This window comes from Sciurus carolinensis, chromosome 2 (assembly GCF_902686445.1).
Source record: "Sciurus carolinensis chromosome 2, mSciCar1.2, whole genome shotgun sequence".
NCBI lineage: Eukaryota > Metazoa > Chordata > Mammalia > Rodentia > Sciuridae > Sciurus > Sciurus carolinensis.
The window spans coordinates 23,032,307-23,045,971 of NC_062214.1; the positions used below are offsets into that span (position 1 = coordinate 23,032,307).

The 13,665-nt window shown below is 44.7% G+C and overlaps 1 protein-coding gene and 1 non-coding gene across 5 annotated transcripts in view; one reads left to right on the top strand and one right to left on the bottom strand.

The window, feature by feature from the left end:
* Pigu (phosphatidylinositol glycan anchor biosynthesis class U) overlaps nt 1–13,665 on the top strand; it is an 81,426-nt gene that overhangs the window by 56,716 nt on the left and 11,045 nt on the right. For 2 of the 4 annotated variants that reach the window (XM_047540501.1, XM_047540502.1), the window contains 4 exons: nt 1,146–1,300; nt 3,161–3,304; nt 5,000–5,124; nt 10,856–10,998. In XM_047540501.1, coding sequence (XP_047396457.1) covers nt 1,146–1,300; nt 3,161–3,304; nt 5,000–5,124; nt 10,856–10,998 — 567 coding nt within the window. Of the gene's footprint in view, nt 1–1,145; nt 1,301–3,160; nt 3,305–4,999; nt 5,125–7,634; nt 7,761–7,782; nt 7,900–10,855; nt 10,999–13,665 lie in introns of those variants that run through there. The other 2 variants (XR_007107112.1, XR_007107111.1) reach the window with 2 other exon arrangements.
* Trnav-uac (transfer RNA valine (anticodon UAC)) lies at nt 1,727–1,805 on the bottom strand. The gene has a single exon. It is a non-coding gene; the product is annotated as a tRNA-Val (tRNA).

Sequence of the window (13,665 nt, forward strand, 5' to 3'; positions counted from 1 at the left end):
TTTCTTTTTTAAAAATATTTTTTAGTTGTAGATGGACACAATACAAGCACTCTACCATTGAGCTACAATCTCAGCCCCAGGTTTTTTCTTTCTTATTTTCCTTCTCTTATTTATTTATTGAGGAAAAGAATTCTAGTGAAGGAAAAAAATACAGAAAATTGTATAAAGCCATCTGCCCACTACAAAAGTAAACAAATACTGAATTTTTTGCCCTTTTTTTTGTGGGGTGAGTTGTGATGGGGATTGAACCCAGGGGCACTTAACCACTGAGCTACTTCTCTCACATCTTTTTATTTTTTTAGTTTGAGACAAGGTGTGTGTTCTTTGTTTTTTGTTTTTGATACTAGGGATTGAACTCAGGAGCACTTAACCACTAAGCCACATCCCCAGCCCTATTTTGTATTTTATTTAGAGACATGGTCTCGCAGAGTTTCTTAGCGCCTTGTTAAGTTGCTGAGGCTGACTTTGAACTTGTGATCCTCCTGCCTCAACCTCCTGAGCTGCTGGGATTATAGGCATGTGCCACCATACCTGGCTATGTTGACATATATAGATATAACTTTTTCATTTAACCTGCTAAATAGTATATCATTATGCCATTATATCACAATTTATTTATTGGTTCATTGGAGGACTCTTGGTGCAGTGAATATTCTTTCATTTTTATCTTTTACAACTATCTCCAGGATACACACCTAGAATGATGTTACTAGGTTCCAGGTCAGAGGATGCACACTTAATACCTTTTTATAATAGTAGTTATTATTATAAATAACTAAAAAATATTAATAATAAATAATATATTTTTAGGTCTTAGGGATTGAACATAGAGGTGTTTTTCCACTGAATCATTCTCAGATCCTTTTTTTTTTTTTGAGACAGGGCCTTGCTAAGTTGCTGAGCTGGCCCTTGAACTTGTGATCCTCCTGCCTCAGCCTCTTTAGTTGCTGGGGCTACAAATGTGTGCCACTGTATCAGGCTCTGAACACCTTTTTAAATTTATATATCTTTTGTTTAATTAAGGATAGTAAAATCGTAAACCTGTGCATCATGGCATGATTTTGCAGAAGGGATTTTTAGGTTTGAGCTGGTAGCTTCTCTCTTTCCCTGGCATTCCTAAATTCCTGTTCTGCCCTCTTTCCTAGCGGCAGTACACACCTGTGAAAGTGACGTGCAAAGCCTTCTGGATTTTCTCTTGGGAATATGCCATGATGTATGTGGGAAGCCTGGTGGTAATCGTTTGCCTCTCCTTCTTCCTTCTCAGCTCCTGGGATTTCATCCCTGCAGTCTATGGCTTCATGTAAGTAAAGACCATATTAGAGAACTCTGTAGGCTAGTTTTATTTTCATAGCTCCTCCTGAAATTGGAGAAAAACAACATTTATAGCAGGAATCCTCAAACTTTTGAGATGCCTCAGAGTCTCTGCAGGGCTTGTTTAACCCAGATTGCTGACCCAGTCTCAGAAGTCCTGATTAAGTGACCTGGGGATAGAGACCAAGAATTTGCATTTCTCAGGTTTTCAGGTGATGCTACTACTGCTGATCCAGGAACGTATTTTGAGAACTGCTGCTCTAGAGCACATCTTTGATCTAATGAGATTAAAGAACACTCCCTAGAAACAGCCAAAGCAACTGCTAGCCTCCAACTGGGAGGTTTGGGTTCAAGATTGGATATATTCCTTATTGCAAGAGGATCCCTGACAGTTGTGACTTTTTTTTTTTTTTTTTTGCGGTGCTGGGGATCGAACCCAGGGTCTTGTGCTTGTAAGGCAAGCACTCTACCGACTGAGCTATCTCCCCAGCGCAGTTGTGACATTTTTAGCATAAAGCCACCTTCTGTATGTCAGACCTTTAGAGAAAACCCAGATGGGTTTGCAGTATTGCAGGCTTGCTCAAGTGTGTATTCATGAAAATGCTCTTTGTGTGCCAGATTCTGTGTGAGCGCTGAGGGGCAGGCACTGCTCAAGTCTTGAGGAACTCACAGCCCAGTGGGTGACGGACACTTCCCCACTTGTTTGGGTGGGGAAGGAATCTGGAATGGTAGAGCTCCCATTTGGGACTCTCTTCCTTTTGTTAAATTCTGACCCAAGATAACAATGACTTATTCACTTTCAGCTCTTCCTGTTCTGCTTTGGATGGAAGTTCAGGATGCCTGGTGAAGAGCTTTTCCTGGCTTTCTGCTAGGTCACAGATTCTGTTCTTTACCTCATTTCACAGGAAAGGAAATATAATTACCACAAGAGGCAGATTTAACCCAGGCAGAGAGGCTTCTGTCAGGGAATCCCGCCTCTCCGTCTCTGGTCCCTATTTGTTGGGATCACTTTCAACTCTGTTACTTTTCAAAATAAAAACATAACAAGTGGTGGCTCATATCTATAATCCCAGAGACTTGGGAGGATGAGGCAGTAGGATCGCAAGTTTGAGACCAGCCTCAGCAGTTTAGCAAGACCTCCTGTCAAAAAAGTAAAAGGGGTGTGTGTGTTTGGACACCTGCATGTGTATGTGTATAAACTGTAGACTTTCAGAAAAACTAGAATTGCAGCAAATTTTTATATAATTTAACCAGTCAAAAATATCTTCCAGTTAAACTTTAATTTCTCAAATGAGGTCTGGGACCCTGGGGATCCTAGCAGAACCAACTGATGGTTCCTGGAGCCCCTAGAATTCTCTCTGCAGGCTTGGGCACTCAGTCTTCAGATTCCTGCTGTGGGAATGTAGAACAAGAATGGGGAGCAGCAAGACCTTTTTGCTTGTTCCTTTGGGCAGGTCTTTGGAATGCCCAAAATAGATATTGTTTATTTAAATCCCCTTCCTTCTGTGTTACAGTACTGGGAAGCTCCTGATTAAACTAAATGGTTCTGGGCAGTAAAATAGGGACTGCTCTCTTGATTTCTAGGATGAATCCCTGCCTCATTTTAGATTTTATTTTGCTAAACTAATATTTATTATGGCTTATCATCATTGTCTCTTTGGCCCTTGTTTTGGTTAATCATCTATATCCGGGGAACCTACAGAACCTTCACATCCTGGTCTCTACAGGGAGGAAGTTGTCCTTGGCTGCCTAGCGGTGACCTAAGTCTTCAGGAGAAAACAAGGGCAAAGCAGACTATTTGTAACTCTGCTCTCTTTTTTTTTCTCTCCCTGTGTGTTCTTAATTCCAGACTTTCTGTTCCAGATCTCACTCCAAACATTGGTCTTTTCTGGTACTTCTTTGCAGAGATGTTTGAGCACTTCAGCCTCTTCTTTGTCTGCGTGTTTCAGATCAACGTCTTCTTCTACACTGTCCCCTTAGCCATCAAGCTAAAGTAAGTGGGGGGACCTACTGCTTCTTTGTTCCCCTCCCTCTCCCCCTGTGGCCTTGTGGATACCCTTCATATAAGGAACCTCTTCCATCACGTTGTTTGATGTCATCTTTGCTCAGAGAACCCTGTCCTTGATCTCTTCATGTGCCAGTGGCCAGAGCCAACAGCTGAGCATCACGCATGAGCACAGGCTGCAGGGAGGGCTTTGGAGCCCTGCATGTTCCCTGGCCTCACTTTGAGGTACCTGCACCCATATTGCTGCTGAACCCATTTACCATTTGGATATCAGGAGTTGTGCTGGGGGGTTCTTTGGTAATGTTGGATCTATTTGGATGTCCTCTGTTAACTGCCCAGTGACTATCCATGGGGACTTAGGATGGTTTGTTAGGAGGCTAACCAACTGAGCTGTGTTTCATCTTCTGATCACTTTCCCTCAGAGGGCTTATCTGCAGTGTAAGAGAGCTAACCTGTTCGAGCTTTCCCCATTCCAGGCACCTTTTTAGGCTCTCTGAAACATAATTATATCTAACTTAGCAACCAAGGAGGTGGCATGATCTTATTGTTGTCAACTCCAATTTTATAATTGAGGAAATTGATGCTCAGAAAGGTGGAATGGTTTTCCCAGAATCATGCAGTAAGCAGTGGAGCTAGAATTCAGACACAAGTTTGTCTGACTCCAGAATCTGTGCTCATCCTTTGGCACCATTCTAATCTCCTGAGGGAGAGCACTTGCAGTAGCCCCAGAAATGGTTTATTATCCTGACTTCAGAGAAGCTTGACCTCAAGCATTCGGGGTCTGTGCAGAAATGGCCACATGTATGCATGTAGATGTTGCTGAGGAGGCTCTCCACCTGACTCTTCTGTTCGCTTCCCTTTAGCACTCAGTCTGCTTTTGAGGAGCACTGGAGGTTGAACTCTGTTCCCAACTCCTGACCAGAGCTGGGAGACCTCAGAAGCATTAAGAACAGCGTGGTGGTGGTTAGGAGCTCAGGAGACAGACAGCTCCATCACTTTCTGATATTTAATCAACCATTTCACTTCTCTGAACCTCATTTTCCTCATCTGTGAAGGCTAGGGGACAGGGTTGCCGACCTTGAGGGGCGTTTGTAGTTTGTGAGGCTCACTTGAGGTGATGCAGAAGACCTGAGCACTCAGTGAGGGTTCAGGAGATGGTAATCATTGTCAACCCTTAAGAGCTGAAAAACTACATGTAACTTTCAGTTATCTTTCTGGACACTAAGGCTCACTGCCATGTTGTCATTGAACAGAGTATCATCTTGGAGGCATTTCCTGCCCTGGGCCTATTGCTACAGCAGCCTCTGGCAAGGGAGGTACCTGATGACTCTGATAAGCATCATTTAAGCCTGGTAATAAGGAGCTGACTTCATTTGTTTTCTTCCTCCTTAGCTCCTGGGGTAAGGCCTGGAGCTGGTAGAGGCTGTGGTGGCTGTTGATGAAAAATGTCTCTGTGGATTGGTTTTCTGGTGTTTGCCAGGCCCTCCTCACCACCTCTGGGCATTTTAGGGTCCCTGTAGTTTTCTGCTGTGCTATTAGGTCTGACCCACTCATGCTTTGTGGGTACCGAGCCAGCCCCTGCCCAGAGTCTCCTGGGAGCATTTTTGGTTCAAGGGGTGGGTCTGGGGTATCTGGGATAGTCTTGGTCCCTGACTGATCTCTGTCTTCTCCACCCTTCCCTAGGGAGCACCCTATCTTCTTCATGTTCATCCAGATTGCCATCATCTCCATCTTTAAGTCCTACCCAACTGTGGGGGATGTGGCCCTCTACATGGCCTTCTTCCCTGTGTGGAACCACCTCTACAGATGTGAGTACTCCAGCTGTCCCTGCTGGTGGCAGATTTGTGTCACTCTAGCCCCAGAATGAAATGCCAGGTAGAGAGGAATTGATAGGCATTTACTGGGCCCTTGCTGGCGCAGGCAGCACTAGGAGAGAGGTTGCAGCCTGAGGCAACCCCTGCGCCCTGTACCATGACTAGAGATGTTAATAAATATAACCACCATTCGTAGAGCTCTTACTGAGAACCTAGCTACTGATTCTCAGAGTGTTAAATCTGTTAGCTCATTATATCTTCACACAACCTTTGAGGTAAGTATCCCTATTTTGCAATGAGAAAATTGAGGTACAGAAAGGTAGAGGCAGGATTACTAAGTGGAAGGGCTGGGATTGGACTCCAGATCTGTCTGTCCCTGCCCAGTATTGTCCTACAGAGCTTTCTATGACAATGGAAATGTCTGAAATCTGCATAGGGCAGTGGAATAGCCACTAGTGTGACTGAGAAACTGATAATTTAATTTAAATTACATTCAAATTTAAGAAGCCACATGTGGCTAGGCTGCCATATTTGACAGTGTAACTCTGGCCTCAAGTTCTAAACCATTATCCAGTGCTGCACCCAAAGTTTCCTAGAAAGCTCCTGGGTGACACCAGATTCCCTGCCTCCTGTGAAGACCCTTCTCAGCTCTACTCCTCCCCTCCTCAGAAGATGGCTCAATGGTGACCTATGCATTCCCTAGGTCCGCAGTACTGCAGTGCTCCAGTGCTGTCCTCAGTTGGGCTCTTTGCTCTCTCTTTTCAGTGTTGGGAGCTCCCTTAGGACAGCTGTCATGACTCCTTTGTCTCTCTGTCCCCAGCACCCAGGATGAAACCTGATACACAGAAGTATTGGCAAATTTGTGTGGAAAGGGCTTTTTAAGCCTCCCTAAGGAGGTGGTATCAGTGACCCACCTGATTCTCTATAGTAAAACTGGGAAGGGAGCCCTTGAACTTTCCTTACCCACTGTGAGTACACAGCAGTGTTAGGAATGAACTTGGGTGCAGGCTTCAGAGGAAGTGAGTGTTCCTTGTTGTTTTGATTTGTCTGGATGTCAACCAGGAAGTGAAACTGAGCAGCTGCCAGTAGGAGTGAAGGTAAATAGCTAAGTGGGTGGACCAAGCCAGGGCTGCTCCTGCAGGTGAAGACCTGGTGGGGCTGTGACCAGTCTGGGCTGTCTGGGAGGAGGAAGCAGTGTCTTCTGCCTGTGACATCCTCATTGCATAGATAAGAATCACCCAGTCCAGCAAGCTTAGAATTAGTTTGGGAACCTTTGGCAGAGTGGCCAGAGACAAATCACTAGGCTACCAAACATAGAGACATGCCCCATCTATAGCAGGGTAGGTCTTAGGGGCATGGCCTTCATTCCCCAAAAGTAGATTATTTTTCTTTAGCTGCCTGTCCCACACAGCTAGTATCTTCAGTATCACATTGCTGAACCCAGTCAGCAGCAGATGATTTCAGTCTACATCCTGGCTTTCCCATCACTGACTATGTGTTCTCATGTAAACCATTTAACCTTCCTGAGCTTCTGATTTTTTTTATCCATCAAATATTATCAGTAAGAATCATACAGGACCCCCCGTGCCCCCCATCCCACATTCCCTTATCAGAGCTTCAGACTTGGTAGCCAGAGTCATTGGAATAAACCTAGTTTTTCAAAACTTGAAATAAGCTGTTTTATGCCTTCTGGGGTGATGCGGCATAGAGAAGAAAGATGGCATTTCCAGAAACCTGGATGATCTAATAGATGCTGTTGCTGGCTGATTGGGCAAGGAGTTTATAGGCTCAGCTTGTCCAAGGCTTCTGCAAACAGTGCTTCTGAAAACAGTGGCCCCCATGCTTCGCTGCACCGTACCTGCAGCAGGGAGTACTCATGTTTGGAGTACCTGTTTGGGACTTGAAACCATGAGTCATTATACTCAGCCACATACTTTATACTTTAACCCTGGGCTGTAGGGACCTCTGAGTAGAGACAGAAATTTTCAGGCCTAGTTGAATGTTTTAATGTTGTTGGGAATTCAGTTTAAACACTGGTTGCCAGTGCTAACATGTCTGCCCCCAAATCACATCTCATTTTTCTGGTACTGCCCAGCAGAGAGGAAGAAAGGAATGGAGCCCTATCCTGAGTGTAGGGCTCTGGGTGCTAGCCTCTGTGGAGTCTGGGGCCAGGATGAGTCAGGCAGATGCGCACTTGCAGTGTGAGGGAGCAGCCTGCTGGCGGAGCCCATGTCAGCCTGCAGTGGTCCAGCTGGAGAGCGAGCTACCAGAGGGCTGGAGTTGAGTCTGTGTTTGTCTTGTTTTTATTAACTATTGTACAGAGAGAAAATAATATTGATAAATACAAATTATAAAGAGTAATTTTATAGTAAGTTCTTATGCCTAACCTAGCACATGTTAAGAAAGGGAGCATCACCTTGACCTTTGTAGCCCCCTAATCCCCTTCGTGACCATCCTGATGGGACTGAATTTTTGAAGTGAAATTTTTTTTCTGAATGCCTGAGGCTCAGAGAGGGAAAATGACTTGCCAGAAGTTCCAGTTTGCCAGTCGTAGTGCCAGAGATTGGATAAGCTGCCCATGAATGCAGTGGGGAACCTGACTCCATCTGGACAAGCAGGTCTGATGAAGGGTGAGCCTTTTCATCTTGTTAGGTCCTGGTCATCTCTGACGCCTCCTGGTGCCTGGAACAAGCTGTCCTGTGCCTCAGGTCCCCAGTTCCATCTGCTCTGGCATATAGCCTTAATCTTCTGGCCTGGCAGCCAGCAAGGGTGAGTAGCAGCTCCCTGTTCCTGCAAAGGTCACCACAGGCCAGAAGCCAACTGGATGCTGATAACAGTCCTCCAAGCACATGGAAATGTCTCTTTGCAGCCCAGAAGCTGCGTGTGAGCCTTTCTCATCTGTGCACTCAGTCTTTTCCTATCATCCCATCCGAAACCTCAGTTTTTGGCTGGAGGTACAGGACCAAGGGCCACCTGGACTGTCAGTCCCCAAGAGTTTTATTTTAGAATAATGTATGTTTTTTTTCAGTAAGATAATTTTAGGGGTTGAAAAAGAACCATTGAGAAATGAATCATGATGGTGGAGTACAGGAGGGATAAACTGATTTGTTCTCCTTTCTTGAGCTTATAAAATTGCTTAATAATAATAATAATGCTCAGTACAAATACCCCTTTCTCCAGCTCCTTGCTCCTGTGAGTAGAAGAGTCAGAGGCTGCCCTGGAAGATCTCAGGAGGCCTGAGTCAAGACATTGGCCTCTCAGCTTGCAAATTTCAGATTAGAAAATCTTGCAAATTTCAGATTAGAAAAGAGGACCTTACAAGGCCCTCCAGGCCAGTGTCCACAATGTGGAATTTCATAGACCACTAACATTTCAAAAAACTGGTGACAGAGTTGCCAACTTTTTATTTTTCTGAAGGCATTAAAATAATCAACTACCAGCTATTTGTCCCCATTTCATAGAAGAAAGGACTTTTTAAAAACAACAACAAAATGGGCCCTGTTGTTTCCCAATAACGAACTATATTTTGACAATATTCAGCTTTAAAAAGAACTATGAACTACATACATCCCCTACTATATTCCCACTTCCATAGATCAGTGGCATCTCTGTGGTAGACTCCTGAAAAGGGTCTCATCCTTGCCTGTGTATTGGAATCAGCTGGGAAGCTTGTGAAATTTCCTGTGGCTGCCTGGGTCCCACCCTACAGATTCCAACTTCATCTTGGTGTGGTTCCCCCTGGAATTTTATTTTGCATGCTGAGTTGAGACTCATCTGTATTATTCTAACCACTTCCGATGCATGAGCTCTGATATAGCATCTCTACCCAGTTATTGTACAACTTTGACAAGCTGCCTGAATGTTTGGAAGTTTCTCCATACCTTGAATCTCCTAAAACTCTGACTTGGAGAAGATTTCCTGCAGGTCAGAATCAGAGAGGAGGTGGGAACTGCCATTCATTAAGTGCCTGTTAGGAATCAGGCTCAGTTCAGAGTTCGTTCTAAAAACAAACCATTCTTTTAATTAATTTATTTTAAATAATATATAATACTACTGTCAGATATTCCCTATTGAATTAAAGAAAGAAAAGGACGCCATGTGTGGGCAGAAAAATTCCCCTCCTTATCATTCCCCAAAGAGGACTACATCATAATTTCTAGAACATGTGAATAAGTCATCTTGAATAGTCAAAAAGAACTTTAAGAACCTTAAGGGAATATTTTCTGGCGGACCCATTGTTATCACAAAAATCCCTTAAAGTAGAAGAGCCATGTGGAGGCTGGGACAGTATAGGAAATTTGTCTTCTACTACTCAATTTTGCTGTGAACCTAAAATGGCTCTGTGACTCTGAAAAATAAAGTCTACTTAAAAAAACAACAGCAGAAGCCCGGGCATGGTGGCGCATGCCCATAATCCCAGTGGCTTGGGAGGCTGAGACAGGAGGATTGCGAGTTCAAAGCCAGCCTGAGCAACTCGGCAAGACCCTATCTCTAAGTAGGAACAGAATAAATACAAATAAAAGGGCTCTCTAAATAAATAAAAAAAAAAGGGCTGAGTATGTGGCTCAGTGGTCAAGCACACTTGGGTTCAATCCCCAGTACCAAAAACAACAACAGCAGTGAAAGAGGAGGTCAAAGTGATACACTGTGAGAAGACCTCAATCTGCCATTGCTGGTTTTGAAGCTAAGGACTGCAGATAGCCCTAGATGCAGGAAAAGGCAAGCAGGTGAATTCTGTCTCAGAGCCTCTAGAGGGAACATAACCCTGCTCAGACCTTGAATATAGCCTGTGAGGCCCATTCTGGACTTCTGACTTCCAGAATTGTATAATAATAAGTTGTATTATTTAAACCACTAAGTTTGTGGGAATTTGTTATAGCGGGAATAGAAAACTTATATATACACCTGAGCCAGATTTTTCACATATCTTATTTAATTCACATAACATGCATTTTAACCCCATTCTAGAGATGAAGACACTGAGGCTCAGAGAAACTTACTAATAAATGACAGCAGGATTTTAAGCCAGGTCTCTCCAGAGACCAAGTCTACCCCAGCCACCATCTGCCTTCCCATCTAGCTGGACTCTATGTGCCTGCCCAAGAACAACCCCATGTAATAGACTCAGCATTCCTTCTGGGGCAGGGAGTGATATCAGAAATGGGGGCTTCAAAGAAGATTTATAAATTATCATCTAAGGGAAAGAAAGGGACATTTGAAAAGCAATGCAGGAATCTGAGGCACCAACTAAGGAAAAAGGAAAACCTGTTCCTAAGATGCCAGGACTGGTGCCATGGGAACCCATTCTGGTGCTGTAATCTCCCTGGTTCATGCTGTAGTTCACCTCCACCTCATTGTCCCACATGCCCAAATAGCACCTGTGAGGGGAGAGGGGAGGGTTTACTTTTGGACACTGAGGTTGGGTGTGGGGGACTGGAGCCTTCCTGAAATGGTTTCTCTGCAGAGCCCGGAGGCATTCATGGCATTGCTAACTGCAGCTGGTTTTCAGCCAGTTGATGCCACAGTGAGAAGGACTCCAAATCTAGGAGTTCCTACCAGCTGTGGGAATGGGGAACCATTGACTCGGGGTTTGACTCCTGGCAAGCGGGTGCCTCTGGGGGTACTCTGCCTTTAAGCCCAGGCCTCTGTTCTGTGGGACTATTTCAGCAAGAAGAGGGTGCTGGAGAGAGAGTGCTAGGCTAACTGTGACCCTCTGTCTTTGCAGTCCTGCGGAATATTTTTGTTCTTGCCTGCATCATTATCGTCTGCTCCCTGCTCTTCCCCGTCCTGTGGCACCTCTGGATTTATGCAGGAAGTGCCAATTCTAATTTCTTTTATGCCATCACACTGACCTTCAACGTTGGTCAGGTAAGAGTCAAGGAAGGCATGGGATCAGGTTCATTTTGTAGACTCAGGCATTTGACCAAGACCCTGGGTGCCCCATCCTAGGGATTTGAACTTGAAGAAAGGATGGTTTTCCCCTCTAGTAGTTTACAGACAGAGGGAACAGGAAATGAAAGCAAAGTAACATGGAATCTGGTACCCAGTTCCTGGGCACATGGAATCCTCACAGCAAGCCTATGAAACAGCTAGTGTTTTCTAGTGTACAAAAGAGGAACTGAGGCTTCTGAACATTGTTGTCCCAGGTCAGTGGAGGAGCCAAGAGCCAAATTCAGGTAAGGCCTGACTTCTGAGGTACCTTCTTTCTGTAATGGTGCCTGGGTGGCCCCTGAAGTGGGTACACCAACTGGGGCAGGGAGGAGAAGCTTTCTGGTCTCCGAGGACAACAGGAGCAAAGGCAGGGAGTTGCGGAATGGGTCAGCCCGGCTGTTGGGCACGTTGAGTGCAGGTTGTGTGGCTGGGCATAGTGGGGAGAAGGTGGGAGCTCAGCCTGAGGAGGGCCATCAGGGAGCTCAGCCCTTCCTCTGTCTATAGTTCCCCAGGGGAACTTGTTGAAAATGCAGATTCCCTGGGCAACTGCCACAGTTAAATGGCTCTGATTGTTTTTATAAAAGAAAGCAGAGTCCCTTGTTCCACCCCTAGAGATGTTCATTCAGTGTAAGAAACAAAGGCCAGAGATTTGTATTTTTAATACGTTCTCCTAGAGGTTAGAGCGGTGCTGTCTAGCAACACCCACCACTTCTACCCCACCCCCCATGAAGTCCTCTGCCCTTCCGGAGGTTCCCTGGTCCACTCTGCTGCCTTCTTTCAGGTCAGGTTGTCCTCACCATTGAGGTCTTAGGAGAATCAGTAGGATGGTGTACCATTGGCCTCGCCAAGCATTTCTTGTGCATAGCGGGCAGGATGGAAGCAGGGCTGTCTGGAAAAAGCTAATGATACCAGGTAGTTTCTTGCCTCCAAGGTCAGCTACCAGAAGAGGAGGGAGTGATGGGACTGGTGTTTCCTGCATGTACCTTTCTGGAGGATTTATATCCAGCCCAACCACTTATCTTGGTTTGTGTACAGTGTGTAGAGAGATGGGGAACAATAGCCTGCATGGCAGTTACTGATGGTGAATAGGCAGCATCTTCTACCTGTGTCCCACATAGGCAGAAATCTGCAAGATTCAACTTTGTATCTAAAGGAATCAAAAGGCTGCCTTGACTCTTCTGTCTTTCTGGAATCCCCTGCTTTCCCCCATATTCCCATGGCTAGTATATGAGGGTGTTGAGCCTGCCCTGGGCCTCTGGGGAGTTGGTGAGTTCCACAAAAATAGTCCTCACCTATTGCTTGTCTTGAGTCTCTAGTTTTAGGAAGTTCAGTTGCAGTGATTGTGAAGCATCTGTGGAACTTTCCAGATGACAGCTTTCTCCCCTGTGGCTGTCAATATGAGAGAAGGGTCTCTGAATGGCAGGGGGGATGTTTGCAAGTGGTCAAATACTATGGAAGACTGAAGAAACTGAATTATTGAAGAGGGATTGGGGTTGTACTGGAAACCAAAGGCCACAAGGATTAAGTGCATTAGCGGCTGAACTACAGAGAAAATCCAGCTAAATTTTTGGTATCACTTCTTGTATTTAAAAAAAAAAATCTTTTTAAAATGTATTTTAATCACATAGCAATACTTCACACAAGTATTAATTCATTATTGAGAGAAAGAAGTGAAAGAAGAAAAGTGGAATGAAAAGTAAAGGTCTGTGTTGAATGTAGTCCACCTAGGCATAGAGGAGCACACCTGTAATCCCAGTGACTAGGGAGACTGAGGCAGGAGGATGGCAAATTTGAGGCCAACCTCAGCAACTTAGCAAGATCCTGTCTCAAAATGAAAAGGGCTGAGGTATGTATAACTCAATGGTAGAGCACTTGCCTAGCATAAACAAGACCTTAGGTTTGATCCCGAGTGCCACAAAAATAAAATAAAATAAAAAGTAGTGAAGCACGGCAGTGCATGCCTGTAATCCCAGCAACTCAGGAGTCTGAAGCAAGAGGACTGCAAGTTAGAGGCCAGCCTCAGCAAATTAGTGAGGCCAAAAGCAACTTAGTGAGACCCTATCTCAAAATAAAGCACCCCTGGGTTCAATCCCCAGTAACAAAAAAAAAAAAAAAAAAAAAAAAAAAGGTAAAAAATCTGTGTTGGGGGTATAGCTCAGTGGTAGAGTGCTTATCTTGCATGCATGAGGCCCCGGGTTCCATCCCTAGCACTGCCAAAAAAAAAAAAAAAAGAAAAGAAAAAAGAGCCACTTGAGCCCCTATCCCTTCTCACCCAGAGCAGATGTGGTCAGTTCAGTTTGTGTCTGCAGATTTTAAGCATTTACTGATAGCTATAAGAAAATATGCACACACACATACACACACACACACATACTCTAACGCACTTTCTGGCTTATGTAAGTATGTGACTTCCTATTCTATGAGCAGTTCTTTTCACATAATGCTCTCATTTTTAAATGTCTGCCTCATATCTCATGGTTAGGATGTACCATGATTTATTTGAACAGGTAAACCCTTGCTGATGGACATTGACATTCTTCTGGTTATTTTGCTACTTGAAGTGGAAGAGCTCTGCATATGCTTCCACATACTCTTTCTTTCTTT